This window comes from Halteromyces radiatus, assembly GCF_025201355.1.
Source record: "Halteromyces radiatus strain CBS 162.75 chromosome Unknown BX664scaffold_9, whole genome shotgun sequence".
Taxonomy (NCBI): domain Eukaryota; kingdom Fungi; phylum Mucoromycota; class Mucoromycetes; order Mucorales; family Cunninghamellaceae; genus Halteromyces; species Halteromyces radiatus.
In genome coordinates, this window is record NW_026251695.1 from 560,106 (window position 1) to 577,479 (window position 17,374).

The window sequence follows — 17,374 nt, forward strand, 5'->3', positions numbered from 1 at the left end:
AAATTCCATTGTCAACTATGGTGATGACAACATTATTTCAACAACCAACCAATCACAAGAACAGCCTCAACCATTAACATCTTCTTCTTCTTCTTCTTCACCACCTACACCACAACAACAACAAAGACAAAAATATATAGGATGATTCTATGGCAGATATAAACATGGTCAACATTATGAATGATTTTCTGAATGCAAGTAACTTTAGTAGATTCCATCAATACAGGTAAGGAACAGTTAGAACATGAATACTCTTATAACAATTTATTTATTATCTGTATTATAGACTGGAAAGTCATGGTATCATTCAAGTAGGACTGCATATTCAAAGACAACCAGACGTGCCGCCACGATTCTATGATGAAGTTGTCCTCGAAAACAAACCGCCAGTCTTCCCAATATCTCGATTCTCCAATTATTTACGATCCACTCTATTTAATGATGACTACGTAAGTAGACGCAAATATCGAAATATCGTCTTTTTGAAATTCAATCCTTTTATTATTTTATTTTATTTTGTCAATTTGAATTAGGGAACGCGTTCTTTGGCACCAACTATATTCTCAAGAACTAAAATCGACTCAAGTGAAGTTACTGAAATGGAAATCACTTTTATCATGTGTTCTTTATTTGTAGGTAAAAAAAAAAAAAAAAAAAAAAAAAAAAAAAAAAAGAGAGAAAGAGAGAAGCTGAATTTGTTATTACTTTCATGCAGATCACAAAACATCCATTGTCTCCGAAATGAATCAAAGCTTGGCGATTCTGAAGCTTCATACTGTCATTATGCATTATGGCCTATGATTGATTTAGTTTGTGATACTCTTAATGGCATGAAATGCAATTTCAAGGTTGGCGAAACCCCGTTGACAGCAATGAAATCTTTATCACCATCTTTATCTGGATACTCCGCTGATGGAACTGTGTCTTTGGAGGATACCGGTCTCGAAATACTATTATTTGAAGCTTCAGGACCCTTTGGAGCAAGAGATCGACACATACTTACGATCATATCAAAGGCGCATATGGTTCCTACACAATGCTTCATGCTATTCTAAAAAAATATCCTTATGCTGACAAAGAACTGATCAATGACTTACGTATCTTATTCTTACATGCAAGTGCAAAAGGTAAGCTATCCATTTTCCGCATTCTCGAGTACTCACACGCATGCTTTTTTTCTTTTCAATAGATAACCATGTCCGCCTTTGGGTGATGAAGCCTTGCCACAATGGAACAGCAATAACATTTGAAAGAATGGACAAAGTTACTATTACCACCAACAAAAACGACAAAGGGGATGCTATTGAGTTAATCAAATTCTTTTGGCAACTGAAGGTAAAGACATCACCAAAAAAAAAAAAAAAAGACGCATCGGGCTCACTAATGAAAAAATGAATTATAGGGAATGTTGGAGAGGTCGCGGGCTGCTATCAATAACCTGAAGAACTCAAGTGATACGAATATCCTGTTGATGCAAGGTGACGATACAGAACCAAAGCCCTCGTTCTTACCATCGTTATTGAAACCTCGATCAATGAAATCCAAGTATGACAATGATTGCGAAAGGAATAGTTAATCTCGATCCAGTGTCTAATTTGTTTTAGTTCCAGTAGCTTATCTATGACAGCATATACTATGATTCAAGTCTCAAATCCATTCCTTCAGTTTTAGTATAGTCTATCTCGTTTTTTTACCTTTAGTCTATGATTGATGCTTCTTATATCAATAAAGTTCCTTCTTGTATATTATTGTCTTTTTTTGGGGGGGAGGGGGATCTCGTCGTTCGACCTGAATATACGCACACACGGACCGATAACTCCTTAGCGACAAATCAAACGGAAAGTCGACAATCAAAAAAATCCAGCACCTCACAATCTTCTTTCAGAAATAACAATCCGAATATCCATTTTATTTGAGATGATTTTATACTGAACCAATCAAGTTTAGGAATGTAATTTTTGTCTTCTTTTACTACTTTATCCTCTTTTTAACAAATCACGGAGAGAATTACTAATTAAACGTTTATCGTTGATTTTCATTTTCAAAGGAAAAAGGATTTGTTATTCTTTTTTTTAATCATTGTGTGATAATTTATTTCAAAAAGATAATAATGATGGATCTCTTCTTTATTGAAATGATTTTTCCTTTTTATCGTGAAAAATAGATGGATCAAGTGAAAACAAATCAATTGATCAATGAATCAATTCATCGTCATCCTTGTAACTAAGGACCATATCATGTTTTGACAGTCATGAGTATACTTAGATCGGGTTATTACCTGGATCATTCCTTTTAACACGATGATCTTTTTTGACATTTGACAAGTATAAACTAATATCATCATCCTTTTATGATGATTTCTTCTATCAAGGTATTTTATATAAACGCGGGGAGACGACGTTTTTTTTTTTTAATTTCAATTCATCAAAGCCTATGTTTTTATTTGAGAGTTTTCGAAATATGTTTTTTGAGACAAAGTTAGCTTTTAAATTCTTTAAACAATTTTACTTTGTTTAAAGAATAGAATAAACAATTAGGAGTGTCAATCTATCCAATGACCGGAATTTCATATCAACTTTATAGAGGAAAATCCACAAAAAAAAAAAAAAAAAAAGAAAAAAAAACCTTTTTTCGTTAATGTAAAATCGGGTATAAATAAAGGTATCGACTTTATGTTCACTATTGTTCTTTTTCCCTTTTATTTCTCTCTCTATTTTCTTTTTCCTAACATTTTTTTTCCCAAAATGATCAAGACCTTATTGCTTTGTATTGTTGCTCTTTTATGTTCTCTCGTCATGATTGATGCTGCTGCTCAATCTCGTAAGGAAATTTGACATACATTACTTTTATAAAAATCGCCGATGCTGATTATCATTTTGCCTTTTTTTATAGGAAGGGGTGAACTTACCACTTTAACCAGTGTCATTGATGCCAGACGTAAAGATCCTGACCACGAAACTAGTTTGTGTCATTCTGGCTATGATGATTGTTATGATGGTCATTGTTGTATTGCCGGCGGTGAATGCTGTGCCCAACGTGGTACTTGTTGTGGTAGAGGATACTATTGTGTGAATAACGCTAGGCGTCAATCTGGATGCTGTCCTAAGGGTCACGTCTGTGAAGAACCATAGATTCCCACCTCTCCTTTGTCGTTTTTATCACTATCATTATTATCTTCATATTTACTTGAACCCATCATCTTTTTTTTTTTTTCAAACAACAAATGATCTCCATATCAAATCAAATGTAGCTTTTTTATAAAGTAAAGAAAAACTTGTCTTCATTCCCTTAACAAAAAGAAAAAAAAAGAATACTGATGTTTTGTATAATAATGATTATTTATGTTCATAAGATGATTGTTATTCCTTCTCCAAAACCAATCTTGTTCCGGTCATTTTCAAACGAGTCATAAAACTTAGTTCGTCATCATCTATCTACTTAATCATCCTTCTATCCAAATCATCCATCACTCATTTATATTCCCTACTGAGAAGTTCTTCCACATTCATCAATGAAGGTTGAACTGAGAAAAAAAAAACTTTATTATAAATATAATTTCAATTTTGAACAATATAGTACTGCTTTGAAAAATCATCGTATTTTGGCAATGCGAAGGAAAAGTAGTGAACCTATAATGGGTTTTACCATTCTAATGCCTTGTCACCACATCCTCCTCCTGCACTTGAACAGCCTGATAATTCCTGTTGCGACATCACCACTGGAGCCATATATTTTGTAATGATTGTTTTAGCTGATCCAAGGAGTTGATTCAATTCTGTCAGTGGTATTCCTAATTTTAAAAACACTTGATCTTGCTCTACTTTGACATCGAAAGTTTCCAAACGGTATTTTTCCTTTTCTCCAGGAACAAGACATTCTCCAGATTGTAAATCAAAATTTTTCTACATATGACAATATTAAAAATAAGGGGTAGTCAGTGCTATTATCTTTTTTTTTTTTTTTTTTGATAAACGTAGATATTACCTTGTGCATAGGGCAAGATACATAAGGTGAAGCTCCATTGTCAGAGGATGTTCCAAGTAATCCTGAAGCTAAAACTAATGCTCGTTTGTGAGGACACATGTTTTGTGTTGCATACCAACGACCCTGTGTATGGAAAATAGCGATTTGAACATCTCCAATCAGCACGACTTTTCCTTCATCGGATGGGAAAAGATCAGTAGACCCAATACAAATCCATTCGTTCATTGATTGCTCTTCCATTTTGCGATTCTTTAAGGGTGGTAAAAGTGGGACTTCCTTGGGCCAATTGGCAGGTCGACGTTGTCCTCGTTCTTCTATCATTTCAATCATTTCATCGTCTTGCTGAGAATTTACAAAAGGCTTGAAATGTGCTCGTAGCTTGGGATCACGTACCACAGTGGTCCATTCACATTGATAGGCACCAATCAGTTGATGCATATGATTTTCCAATTGTTGTGCAATACCAAGATAATCATCAATAACGACTTTGCGGAGATAAGCGATACCACCTTCCAATTTTTCGAGCCAGCGAGCAGTACGCATCAATCGATCGGCAGTCATAATATAATACATTAAAAAACGATCCAAGTAACGAAGGACCATTTCTTCAGAAGCATCAGCTATCAATAGTTCCGCATGTTTCGGTTTGGAGCCACCATTACCACAGACATATACATTGTAACCTTTATCCGTAGCAATACAACCAAAGTCTTTTCCCTAATAAAAAAGGGAAAAAAAGATAAATCCAAAGAAAAAAGAGGAATGCAGAGCTTTTTTTTATTATTTATTTATTTATTACCTGAGCTTCAGCACATTCACGGATACAACCAGAAACACCACCTTTCAATTTATGTGGTGATCGAATGCCTTTGTATCTATTTTCAAGCTGAAAATAAACAAGAGTTAGTTTAAATTCAAAGCATGATTTGTTTAAAATCTTTAGTACCTTAATGGCGAATCCGACGGAATCTTGCTGTCCATATCTACACCAAGTTGTGCCAACACAACTTTTTACTGCACGAAGTGATTTCCCATAAGCATGTCCACTAAAAAAAAAAAGAAGTAAAGTTTAATGAATCATCAACTTTTTGTTTTGTTTTACCTTTCAAAGCCTGCATCGACTAATTTTTCCCAAATATCAGGTAAATCTTCTTTTTTTGCACCCACTATAAAACAAAAACATATCAAATGTTAGTCAAAAAAAAAAAGGCTCTAATCTTCAACTTTTTTTTTATTAACTTACTGATGTCAATTCGCTGGGCACCTGTGATTTTCGTATAAAGATTATATTCTTTTGCAACATTTGCAATGACACCCAATTTTTCTGGAGTTACTTCTCCAGCAGCTATACGAGGAACAACACTATAAAGTCCACCACGTTGGATATTAGCCAAATAACGATCATTTGTATCTTGTAATGGAACCAATTTCGGGTTTAATATATGCTCGTTCCAAAGACTTGCTAAAATGGAGGCAATAGCAGGCTTACAAACTTCACATCCAAGAGTTGTTTGATTATCAGAAGCTTCACGAACAAAATCATCAAAAGAATGTAATTCTTTGACTTTCCCAATGGTAAATAATTCAGCTCTACTATATTTGAAATGACTACATAAAGAATTGCTAATGGTCTGACCTAAAGACTTTAGCTCACTTTCAAATATCTAATGATTTATAAGTAAAAAAAAAAAAAAAAAAAAAATTATTCATATCAATTCAGTCTTTTTTTTTTTTTTTTTTTTTTTTTTGTATTTACCTCTTGAACCTGAGGTAAACATCCACCACATCCAGAACCAGCTTTTGAGAAACATTTGACTTGGTTGACATTTTGACATTTTTTAGCTTTAATGACTTTACGAATATCACCCTTGGTCACATTGTTACAGGAACAGATTTGTGTATCATCAGTTAAAGCATCTGCACCTTGAGCTTCTTGATTTTGAACACCCAGAATTAATTCAGAAGGGGGAGTTAAAAGTCGTTTCCCACTCTTCACAATGGATAGTAATTTTGCATAGTCTTTCGTATCACCAACCATCATACCGCCGATCAACTTTTTACCATCATTAGTAAAAATATATTTCTATAGTTTAATTGCTATTAGTAAAAATGATTTCTTGTGTCACATAAATAGATTATACCTTGTAAATTCTGGCGAAAGGATCACGATAGATCAAAGGTTGATAAGAATCTTGATTAGATGTATCAGCAAAACAATCACCAAAGCTAGCTACATGCACACCTAAGAGTTTAAGTTTTGTTGACATATCAGCACCTTTAAATTGAATTTTTCTGGGATCATGAAGTCTTGTTGTCAAGTTCCTAGCCACTACATCTGCCATACTAACAAAAAAAAAAAAAAATACGATAAATTAAATTTCAGTTCAATACAAGAAGAGCCTATTGACTTACTCATAACAAGGTGCAACAAGTCCGTAGCACATACCATTATAAGAGGCACATTCACCAATAGCATAAATATTACCCGCAGATGTCTCCATCAATGAATTGACTTTGAATCCACCTCTATCTCCACGTTCCAATAGTTGATGACCATCCTTTTGTGCTAGATGATCTCGAGGAGTAATACCAATGGAATAGATCACCATATCTGTTTTGACATGCTCGCCATTACTGAGAATCATGCCTGCCAATCGGTTGTTTTTAGTTGATGGATTCGGATCGATCTCCATTTGCTGTTCATCTTGATCTTTTATTAAAGTGACAGGACAATGACCAATACATGTTTTCAATCCCAAGCTGATGATTTCTTGCTCTAGTTGATTGGATGCCTCTTGATCGAGTTGACGTGATAACAATCTATCAGATCGTTCATAGATAGTGACTTGCAAGCCTAGATCCTTGGCCGCCTTGGCAGCTTCCAACCCCAATAGACCACCACCAACAATGGATGCATGTTTTACTGAAGGAGATTGAGACCATTGATGTATATTATCGAGATCTTCCAATGTACGATAAACAAATACACCGTCCATCTCATTGATAGGCGTACCAGGAGGAATGGCGGCTGATGATCCAGTAGCCAAGATACATTTATCATATTGCACCCAACCTGATAGTCGAGTTCGAACTGCTTGATTAGTGATATCGATTTCTTCCACTGGGTCACCTAAATGTATATCAACATTGTTTTCATCATACCAAGTGGGTGGCTTCATCCATTGTTTTGAAGTATCATGATGAGAAAAATATTGAGTCAGACCAACCCGATTATAGGCAACTTTTTTTTTAAAAAAAAAAAAGAAGAAGGGTAAGTATGAATGATTAACATTGTAAATTGTTCAATTGAAAATTACCAGTTGGTTCTTCTGAGAATACTCGTATACGATATCTTGATTGATTGTCATATTCCAATATTTTTTCTATGAAGGAGACAGCTGTCATACCAAAACCAACTATGACAATAGTTTCAGTAATTGGTTCAGATATATCACGCGAAGATGATGCTATATCATCCTGATAAAGAAAAGTATCTGTCTCAGTGTTAGGTGGCATATTGATGGAAGAAAAAAAAAAAAAAAAAAGAGAGAGAGAGAGAGAAAGATCTTTGGGGCTAGACAGATGAATGCTTATAAAAAAATAAACTTTTAATAATTTTCTATCATATTCAATAGATGGTAAATGAAACAAAAAAGAAAATGATGATAAGCAAGCATAGATATAAATCTGCATGGTAGCCAGTCTGCTTATCAAGAACTTTTTGAGGAACCAATAAGAAAATAAATCATTCTTTTTTTTGATCGATCAGCATGGTGTTGAACTTTAATGTATTTCTAACAGTAATAGGTAAGCACAGGTCAAGGATCACCTCTTTTTTTTTTTTTCTCTTATCAGCAGTTACCATTTTTGGATAACAAACAAACCAAATTATATCTCTAGTTCATTCTTATCAATTCAAACTGTAATCATATTCATTGTTCTACTCTTTCTTTGTTTTTTTTTTTTTTTTTTTTGTTTCACAATATGATCAATTTAAATCCTTCTTGATTCAAAACAACCTTTTCTTTTTTTTTTTTTTGTGGAGTATGTGTATGAGGTGGGGGGAGGAGGTCATTGATTAATGATAAGAGAAGAATTTTTTTTTTTTTTTTGATCTTCATTATTCACTTCATTTTTGTTTAAATTCCGCCCTTCTGTGTATCGTCCTTTTTTTTTTATTTGTTGCCTTTTTGGTTGCCTATCGCAGATCATCAAGAGCATTTTTCGTGTCATCACTTGTTGACAGGTACAACTATGATACGGAAAAAAGAAAACTCTCATTTTTCTCCAGAAGAAATCACGTGCATTTTTTTAAACTTTGTTGAGATATCCATATGTTTGGAAGAAAGATAACTATCGGGATACATTTCCCTACACGTAATATATAATAGATAATGATATATATATTTGATTACCCTAATATTATCTATAATTTATTTGTTTGTTGCCTATTACGGCCACCATTTTATTGAATTTATTGTTTACAGATTTTTGTTTTTTTTTTTAAGAAAAAAAGAGATGAAATGAATAAAGTCTATCATTGAAAGATAAAAAGTGTTCGGAATCAAGTTGTGTAATGATGATGATCACTTCACTACTTTAGATACGAGATATGATATTGATATATACAAAAAAAAAAAAAAAAAAAGTGGGGGAATGATATGTAGCAAGACCAATTTGAGTAGTGACAAAAGAGTTACTATTATCTTTAAAAGACAAACACATGATTTTCAACATAAAGATCTCCTAAACATTGCCTAATCAACGGTTTGCAACAATCTTCAATCATAGCATCAGAACCACAGAGAAGTACAGATGAGTTGTTAAGATTATCAGCTTGATCCATATTGGTAAAGGGGAATAAATGATCCTTCATTTCTTGCTTTGTCAAACGACCTCTACCATGCTTCCAATCTGTTGGAGGTTTTGAAAGAATATATCTATTTTTTTTTAAAAAAAAAAAAACGAAAAAAATGAATATCTCATTGTTGCCTGTTATTTCAATTATAAATACAAATATTATAGTTACCTGATATGAAATTGATTTGAGCCAAGTGTTTTTTGGATTTCATCAAGTTCATTTGATAACACTAAATCATCTAAATAACGTGCACAATAAATTAATGAGATGAAAGGTGGTTCAGAATCTTGTAAGGCAGCCGTCAATATTTGCCACATAGGAGTGATACCAGTGCCACCAGCCACCATGGCAATATGTCGAGCATGTAGTTGAGGTTGATGTGGCAAAGAATAGTTACCATTACCCAAGTATTCATATTCACCTAAAGGACCTTTACATGGTACAGATTCTCCGATTCGAACACGATCCAACAGTTGGGTAAATTTCCCTCCAAATTGAAGATGATCAGGAAAGTATACCTTGATAACGAATTCAACCCATCCAGAGCCAACTTGACTAGGAGTATAAGCCCGCATCACCGATTTTGTTTTTTTGTTTTTGTTTGAAGTATCTTGCTCCAGTTCCTCTTCCGGCAGTTTAAGATAGACATGTTGACCAATGGGTAATCCAAATGGTTGAGGAGGGAATGAGAATCGATAAATGCGAATAGTGGTTGATAACATGGTTTTCTTTTCCAGAATTAAATCTTTCCATTGGCGAGGATTTAAAAAAGGATCATCCGATGCCTTGATGCTATTTGAAAGAGAGTTTGATGAAGTAGCACTTTGCATGGCTGTAGAAGTGACACTCTGGGCATCGGTATCAGAAACATCTAGTCTACCAATGAGATAGTCTTGAAGCATATCCTGAGCTTTGGATGAATGGATGGCATCAAATTCTTCAGTCGTATCTGTACCAGCTGTAATCAAGATACTGGAAGCACCACCTGGATGATCTTTTAAAAAGGGTGTACAGTCATATACTAGATCGTGGACGATAATCCAACAGTCTTCTTCAGATTGATGTAATTCCACTTCTGCCAAGGTAAAGATGGGCAAGATGGGTTGTTCCTTTTTGATGGTGTTTGGTGATTCCATGGTGAGAGAAAGATCTAGGGCTTTTCGTTTTTTCTCCATCCATCCTCCAGATTCTGGACCAGCTAACGTAGGATGCTCGCATTCAATGACTAATGTCGTAGGTTCACATACTACATTCAATTTGACTCGGAACCAACAGTTATTCATCATGCCCATTAAATTCCATGTCATTGCTTCAGGCTGTGTGTTCAAAGATTCATCATAAGCACGGACAACAATGTCATTTGATTGAACAAGATCTGCAACATCAATTTCGATTTGCCATAAAATCCAGGTCCAATGATGAGACGTATTTTTTTGATTAGAACGCTGCTCCTTGATCATGATGTCTTGTTGCTGAGCTTGGTGTCTTGTTGTCACATCAGTTAATAGCCAGGAATCGCCATTGTTTAAGGAAATTTCCACACGAGTGATACGTTTATTGCCACCAGAATAAGCATACCCTTTGACGGTAAATTTGGTTTGCAGATGATCAATAATATTGATACGTTGACCATGTTGTGGTGTTGTGATGACACTATTGATATTGAGATCATACAAAGTATACTCTGGCCGTGGCCACCAGTTTTCAGCAGAAGCTTGTTCAGCACTTTCAACTTGAGGTGGAAATACCTTGTTGTCATTATCGTGAAAGATATTCGTAGATGGTTGGTCACTACATTCAATTGTGCGAAGCCATTTGACACTTCGACCTCCAATACAACCAGGAACAATTAAACGGATAGGATAACCATGATCAGGTGGTAAAACTTCACCATTCATTTTGAATGCAAGTAGTACATCAAAATTATCAGACATTGCACGATGAGCAGAAATGGAAGTACCGTAAGGACCCTAATTAATAATAATAATAATAATATTAAAGCTTTGATTAACTATTTTATATCTTTTTTTTTTTTTTATGAATGATATGTTACCTTTTGAGTTTGATCTGAACCTTCAAAACAAATAAATTTACAAGCCGATTGAAGACCTCCAGCAAAGTGATTGATTACGTCTCGTAAGTAGACACCTGTCCAATAGGCAGTACTTACACCTGGATAAAGAAATTAATTAGATATATTTTAATATATAATGAAAAGCAAATAGAAATGCGTACCTGCTGCTCCCCTAAGATAATAGAATGAAAAAAGGGATAAGATGTTAACGTTGCTTCTGTATTATATTTATATGTATATATACATTACCATCCAAAACCAATGGATTGTTTAAACATGTTTTGTTCTTTGCGTCGGTTACCAGCACAGGCCATAGTGATAGGTATTGTTTGAATAGGTAAAGTAAGAATATCATCCATTGTCAGCGTGATTGATTTATGAACAAGACCAACAATGTTTATTCGATGAGTATCCCAGGCACATTCTGGTACAGGACCATGATTTCTAACAAAATGAAGATGATTAGGAGTGACAAACCCCGAGTCTTCTAGTGACTTTAATGGTGGTTCTAATTAATATAGATAAAGATGAATCAATGAAAAAATGTGTTTATGCTTAAAGAAAATGAATTTTTTTTTCAGTATTCCTAACCTGCGTTGAAAGGATGTTTTCCAGTGAGACGAATCATAGAAGGATCTCGAGAAACAAAATGATCAGGTGTATTAAGATCTCTAGGATCAATCAACATTTTAGTAGATGAAGTAGTTGATGAAGGAGAATCCATTTTCATAAATGATATTCAATGATCAAACCAAAAAAAAAAAAAAAAAAAAAAAGATAGACACTATGGAAAAGGGGCTGCATTAGTCATTTATTTAGGTGGACTTTTTTTTTATTTTTATTTGTTTGTTATCTCTATTGGGTAATAGGTAAGATTTAACACAAAAAAAAAAAAATCGTAAATCCTTAGGATAAAGATAACAGGAACGGATTCACTTTTCCCAAAAAAGAAAGAAAAGATAACCAACGATATACAAAATCCGATAAGACATGCCGTAACAATACTTATGCATAAAAGGAAATTCGATGGAACTGGATCACTAGTTGTTATCAGTGCTTTTTGAAGAGAAAGAAAAGGGGGGGAATAAGATTAGGTAAGTAGATCTTAAGTCTCTTATCGCGAATATTTACTCCATATTCTAATACCTGTCATTACACTTTTTTTTTTGTTAGTGCCTGCAATATGATAACGATGAATTTTAGATGGTTGACTCCTATTTTTTTTTTTATATATAAAAGAAAGGAAATAAGAATTAAAAATTAAATTATATTTTTCTTTTATTTTTATTTTTATTTTTTTTTTTTTTGGTATATATAAATCAGTCAAGTTTTCCTAATAAAACAGGTTAAACAGAATTTCTCAATCACGTCATTTTCATCATCCTCTCATATCCCCTTGCCCTGTTTGTCTTATTCGTTACTACACTACTGATCTTTCAAGTTTTACTGGAATGCAGCTCTTTGCAAAGCAAATTCTTGTTGATCAACATGGCAAAGCTGTCAACTTTAAACTATATTCACTCGGAAAACCTCATATGAGAAGTCTACACTTGGTAAAAAAAAAAAAAAAAATGATTATATTTATTCCTTATTATTAAATCAACACATATAATTCATCATTGCTAGGCTTGGCTTTCTTTTATGATTGCTTTTACCGCATGGTTTTCTATTCCACCCTTATTGACCATTATTTCAAAAGAACTTAATATTGCTCCAGATAAAACATATGATTCTAATATAGCCTCTGTTTCCGTGACAATTGGTAATAATCATCAGACAACTAATTTTTTATTTTATTTAAAAAAATTTTTTTTTCTATCATCATTCCTGTTATGAATCTAAATTAAATAATAATTTTTATGACTTAGTGGCACGTCTTGTTGTTGGACCACTATGTGAACGATGGGGTCCTCGACGTGTGATGGCTGGTCTACTTATTTGTGGTGCAATTCCTTGTGCCATGACTGGTTTGGTAAAGGATGGTACTGGCTTGATCATTCTAAGATGTACTATTGGTATTCTTGGAGCTACCTTTGTTCCTTGTCAATTTTGGACAACTCAAATGTTTGCCCCTTCGATTTTGGGGACTGCCAACGCCATCACTGGAGGATGGGGAAATATGGGTGGTGGTATTACCTATCTTTTAATTCCTGGTATTTATAGTGGCCTTCTTCAGCATATGACTAGCTCACTTGCTTGGCGTGTTACATTCATATTCCCAGCAGGTAAAACTACTGAATATCGCAGTAAGTTTCGATAACTAACATTTGACTTTATTTTTTTTTTTTAAAAAAAAAATAGTATTTTGTATAACCATCGCTTTATTGGACCTTTTTGTTGCCTCTGATACTCCTCAAGGCGATTGGCTTGTACTTCGACGACAAAATCCTGGATCCCATACAGACCTTTCATCTACCAATACTAGCTCTGGATCCGAAAATATCGAGTTGGAAAAAGGAATGACCAATGACAAAGTGACTATCCAAGAAAATGAATCCATTGCAAGTGTTCAAAAGTCTGAACCATTAACAGGAGTTCTTTATTCATTCGTTCGAACTCTGATTCGTCCTAGCGTGTTAATATTGATTTGCCAATATGCATGTTCTTTTGGTACAGAACTTGCTATAGATAACGTCATCGGTAGTGTGTTCTTAACTCGCTTCAACTTGGATACTGTTACTGCATCTTATATTGGCTCCATCTTCGGTCTTCTCAATATATGTTCTCGTTTTTCAGGTGGTCTTTTCTCAGATTATTTGGCTAAAAAATTCCATCTACCTGGCCGTATGCTCGCTCAGTTGATCCTTATGTCTTTGGAAGGTGCCTTTTTAATTGGATTTAGCTTCGGCTTAGGTTCAATGCGTGATTCTATTGTTTTGATGGTCTTTTTCAGCTATTTCGTTCAATCTGTTTGTGGCTCCACCTATGCTATCGTTCCTTTTGTAGATCCAATCAACAATGGAAAAGTCATCGGTATTATAGGTGCTGGTGGAAACTTTGGAGGTCTAGTATTCAATCTGATGTTCAAATCATACGCTGGAAATTTTGAACAAGCTTTCATTGTTTTGGGAATCATTACACTCTCTGTTGGTGTATGTGGCTGCTCTCTCCTTAATGTCCAAAACAAAAGAATTTGGCATATCATTGGCAAGCGCTATGAATGATCTTCTCGACCCATCTTTACTTCTTTTTTTTTTCTTTCTTTATTCTATCTATATCCTTTTTATATAGCTTGTTTATATGTTTTATATGTTATCTTATTTCATTATATAATATTTTTTTTTTATATCTATCATACCTTAGTGCTACTTATTTTTTTTTAAAAAAAAGATTTTATGGATTAAAAACTTAGTTAAAATTTATCTTACATAGTGCAATAGCTAAGGATAATATTTATGAATAACTAAAATAGACCCCCCGGAATACTCATCATCATAGTATAGATATCATCGATCGTCATCAATCAAACATCATGATCTATATAGTCTTTATTACAACGAGTTCATTATTATTATTCTATCTAATCGTTCCTTTTTGATATATTTGTTGTAAATCAGTTCGATGTCATCCATAAATCACGTTTGGTCGACTGTCTATATTTCGATGCTGCTTTTCTGTTTGATACAGTGGAGACAGTAGTTTTCATAGTTGATATCTTTCCATGTTTGGTATCCTTTGTTGTACAATCATCATCATCATCGTTACCGTCATTATCATCATCATCATCATCATGATATTTCTTTTGACTATGATCGACCTTTTCGTGATGACTTGTGGTGGCGAAACTCAATAAAGAGGTCGATCTTGTTTCAAGATGAGGTCTAGGAGCAGGCAAAGGAGCAGGGATTTGAGAAATATGACGTAATCGAAGTCGATAAAGTATGGTATCTATGGTTAATTCAATCTGTAAATGATTTTTGATGATGGACATTTCTAATCAAATAAAGAAAGGAAAGAAACAGATTAAAAATGAAATTTATTACTTGCCTCTCTTTTAAAGAATGTCATTCCTTAATATATGAATTGACTTACTTGGCCAGGTAGCACGATCTCCTTGAGCAATAGCATGAGCAACAAATTCTTGCGAAGGATTGGATAATACTTTGAAAAAATCTGTATAATTCACATCAGGTACAATGGTAATATCACCAGAATATTTTTGGGACATGACAGCTTTCATTTTCGAGAAGATGGAGGGGAAAATACCTAGCTCGGTTAACTTTTTTTTTTCAAGAAAACAAGTAAATGGAAAATGGATGAGTTGATGTCCTCTCTCTCCTAGCATTTTTTTTTTTTTTTTTTTTTTTTTTACCTGAGTACAGCGGTGTTGAACTTCAGTATTGGCAAGATGCATCCAAAAACTAGCTGCTTGTCTAATAGGAGAAATGGCATTCGACTTTGGTAGAAAAGGTATCACGTGTGGATTAACTATGGCAAAAGTAAAAAAGATCTCCATATGATTATAAGAAGAAGAACGAAAAATGATGTTTATAATTTTTTTTTTTTTACCTTGACACACAATAAAATGATTGACGTTGAAAAGTTCTGATAATCTATTCATAGGCAGATCACTAGAAAGTAGATGTTAGTTTCATTCCTTTTTCATTATTATCATTATTATTGTTATTATCCTTACTTTTCCACAGACCCATCAATGTATAGTTGATCTATTAAAACATATTAAAAGGAATTACTTTGTGTATCCCACTCCTTTTTTTTTGTATATTTTTGATTATTATTTACCACTAGGATTCCAAGGCACAATATTGCCATTTTTATCTTTTGCATAAAGAGGTGATGATCCATAAAAAACAGGTACAGCACATGAAGCAGCACTTTATGTACCATCATCAACAAATCAAAAGTAAGTTTTCATATAAATCAATATTTCGTTAAATGATGCCTTTGACTTACACAGCAGACCAAATCACCTAAAAAAACAGAAGAATGAATTTATATCAAGGATAGTGATTTAACCCTCTTTTTTTTTTTTCTTAAAATGTTTACCACATCGGGAGCAGTCAAGTAGTTTAACAATCGAGGCATATCATATACAGTTGAAGAACTCACGGTAATGTTTAAAATCCATCTTGTTCGATTGAAAGCTTCCTACAAAGAAAGAAAAAAAAAATAGTCATCAGACAAAAAGAGCACATGAGAAAAAAAAAAAAGAAATTCTTTACTTACTTGAAAAGTAACATCACCTAAATTCACTTTCATGGCTTCTGTCAAAATTTCCACATCATAAAGTTGACCATCTGATAATAATCTTTTCAAACGCATAAATGGGGTATCAGGGTATCCATCACGTTCAAATACATCCTTTAAAAATAATAATAATAATAAATGTCAAATGAATTTTTTTAATATAATTTTATACTTTACTAATTTCACAGCAGTAGGATCAAACATATGAGGTATTTCATCTACAGTTTTTGTACAAAGTAAAGCAGCCATGATACTTCCACTTGATGCACCAGAAATCACTCGAGGTAACAATCTGGCATTGAATAAACATTTCAATACACCAAGATGATAAAGTCCTATAAATAAAGACCTCCCTAATAAGAGAATGCAAAAAAAAAAAAAAAATAGATTCTATGATTATTTACCTAAAGTACCACCACCACTTAATAAAAGAGCTGTTCTTCCAAAACTTTGTCGAATATTCATAAAGAAATCATGTTTTGCTTGATAATCCAATTCACTTGTTTCATCACAAATCCAATTTAATTGTTTAGTGACTTCCTCAATATAAGTAGAAATCAATACTTTTGTACCCACTCTAGAATGAGCATATAACTAAATCATCATAATCAGTTTCTCTTTTCTTTTTTTTTATGTTCAAAAGATAATTTACCGTTGATTTTCCCATATCACCTAAATTCCGAGCTAAACTTGTCCGTAGTTGAAATATCATAGCACTAGGATTATTTTGGTCTCGTACAATTCGAAGTTGATTTAAACGATTCTGAACAAGTTCCCAATCATATTCAGTAGAAACAGGATCCTTTTTCCATTCGTCATTACCTTAATGCAAAAAAAAAAAAAAGTGCATAAATATAGAATATTTTATTCCTTTTTTTTTTTAAACAAAAAGATTACCTTCATATTCATCAAGTGCTGCTGCAGCTTCTGCCCATTGTTCATAGTTAGTTGCCACTTTTAAAATATGAGTATAATATGATTTTGGATCGACACTAGCTGTTATCCATTTATCATATAATTTCTATCATAGAGACAACAAAATGTATATATATAAGAAATAGTTTCAAATAATAATAATAATAATAAATAATAAAAAAAAAGTTATTTTTATTATTCACCTTTGACCAATAAGACGTGACATCTTTAGAAAGTGAACTTGTTGCTATTTGTTTCGCTTCGAGTTCCATTACTATTATGAATAATAATAATAAAGAAAAGAGAAAAAAAAATGAACTGATAAATTTTTT

The 17,374-nt window shown here is 33.3% G+C and overlaps 6 protein-coding genes across 6 annotated transcripts; 3 read left to right on the forward strand and 3 right to left on the reverse strand.

The window, feature by feature from the left end:
- Positions 1–149: 149 nt before the first annotated feature.
- BX664DRAFT_317841 (uncharacterized protein) lies at positions 150–1,576 on the forward strand (the record flags this gene model as incomplete). The annotated part of the gene is made up of 7 exons (XM_051542771.1): positions 150–226; positions 287–449; positions 534–636; positions 811–939; positions 1,017–1,127; positions 1,190–1,335; positions 1,403–1,576. The coding sequence occupies 7 exons, from the start codon at positions 150–152 to the stop codon at positions 1,574–1,576; spliced, it is 903 nt and encodes a 300-aa protein (XP_051396673.1).
- Positions 1,577–2,744: 1,168 nt separating this feature from the next.
- BX664DRAFT_376693 (uncharacterized protein) lies at positions 2,745–3,131 on the forward strand (the record flags this gene model as incomplete). The annotated part of the gene is made up of 2 exons (XM_051548738.1): positions 2,745–2,820; positions 2,893–3,131. The coding sequence occupies 2 exons, from the start codon at positions 2,745–2,747 to the stop codon at positions 3,129–3,131; spliced, it is 315 nt and encodes a 104-aa protein (XP_051396674.1).
- A 383-nt stretch (positions 3,132–3,514) lies between these two features.
- Positions 3,515–7,500, reverse strand: BX664DRAFT_362080 (uncharacterized protein; the record flags this gene model as incomplete). Its single annotated transcript, XM_051548284.1, has 10 exons — positions 3,515–3,902; positions 3,985–4,701; positions 4,784–4,870; positions 4,931–5,030; positions 5,087–5,150; positions 5,228–5,648; positions 5,741–6,067; positions 6,126–6,327; positions 6,397–7,225; positions 7,302–7,500. The coding sequence occupies 10 exons, from the start codon at positions 7,498–7,500 to the stop codon at positions 3,642–3,644; spliced, it is 3,207 nt and encodes a 1,068-aa protein (XP_051396675.1). The 3' UTR covers positions 3,515–3,641.
- A 1,192-nt stretch (positions 7,501–8,692) lies between these two features.
- On the reverse strand, positions 8,693–11,649 carry BX664DRAFT_376695 (Oxidoreductase, molybdopterin-binding domain-containing protein; the record flags this gene model as incomplete). The annotated part of the gene is made up of 6 exons (XM_051548739.1): positions 8,693–8,924; positions 9,014–10,815; positions 10,899–11,017; positions 11,081–11,091; positions 11,169–11,427; positions 11,511–11,649. The coding sequence occupies 6 exons, from the start codon at positions 11,647–11,649 to the stop codon at positions 8,693–8,695; spliced, it is 2,562 nt and encodes an 853-aa protein (XP_051396676.1).
- Positions 11,650–12,370: 721 nt separating this feature from the next.
- BX664DRAFT_362081 (major facilitator superfamily domain-containing protein) lies at positions 12,371–14,225 on the forward strand (the record flags this gene model as incomplete). Its single annotated transcript, XM_051548285.1, has 4 exons — positions 12,371–12,472; positions 12,546–12,681; positions 12,788–13,144; positions 13,221–14,225. 4 exons carry the CDS (start codon positions 12,371–12,373, stop codon positions 14,081–14,083), a joined length of 1,458 nt encoding a protein of 485 aa, XP_051396677.1. The 3' UTR covers positions 14,084–14,225.
- Positions 14,226–14,286: 61 nt separating this feature from the next.
- BX664DRAFT_341888 (acyl transferase/acyl hydrolase/lysophospholipase) lies at positions 14,287–17,334 on the reverse strand. Its single transcript, XM_051547066.1, has 14 exons — positions 17,246–17,334; positions 17,025–17,148; positions 16,780–16,949; positions 16,532–16,721; positions 16,305–16,462; positions 16,107–16,241; positions 15,927–16,028; positions 15,834–15,850; positions 15,663–15,754; positions 15,556–15,586; positions 15,429–15,490; positions 15,232–15,347; positions 14,952–15,138; positions 14,287–14,852 (listed from the first exon to the last, which is right to left on the reverse strand). Exons 1-14 carry the CDS (start codon positions 17,312–17,314, stop codon positions 14,473–14,475), a joined length of 1,833 nt encoding a protein of 610 aa, XP_051396678.1. The 5' UTR covers positions 17,315–17,334; the 3' UTR covers positions 14,287–14,472.
- Between the last annotated feature and the right edge of the window lie 40 nt (positions 17,335–17,374).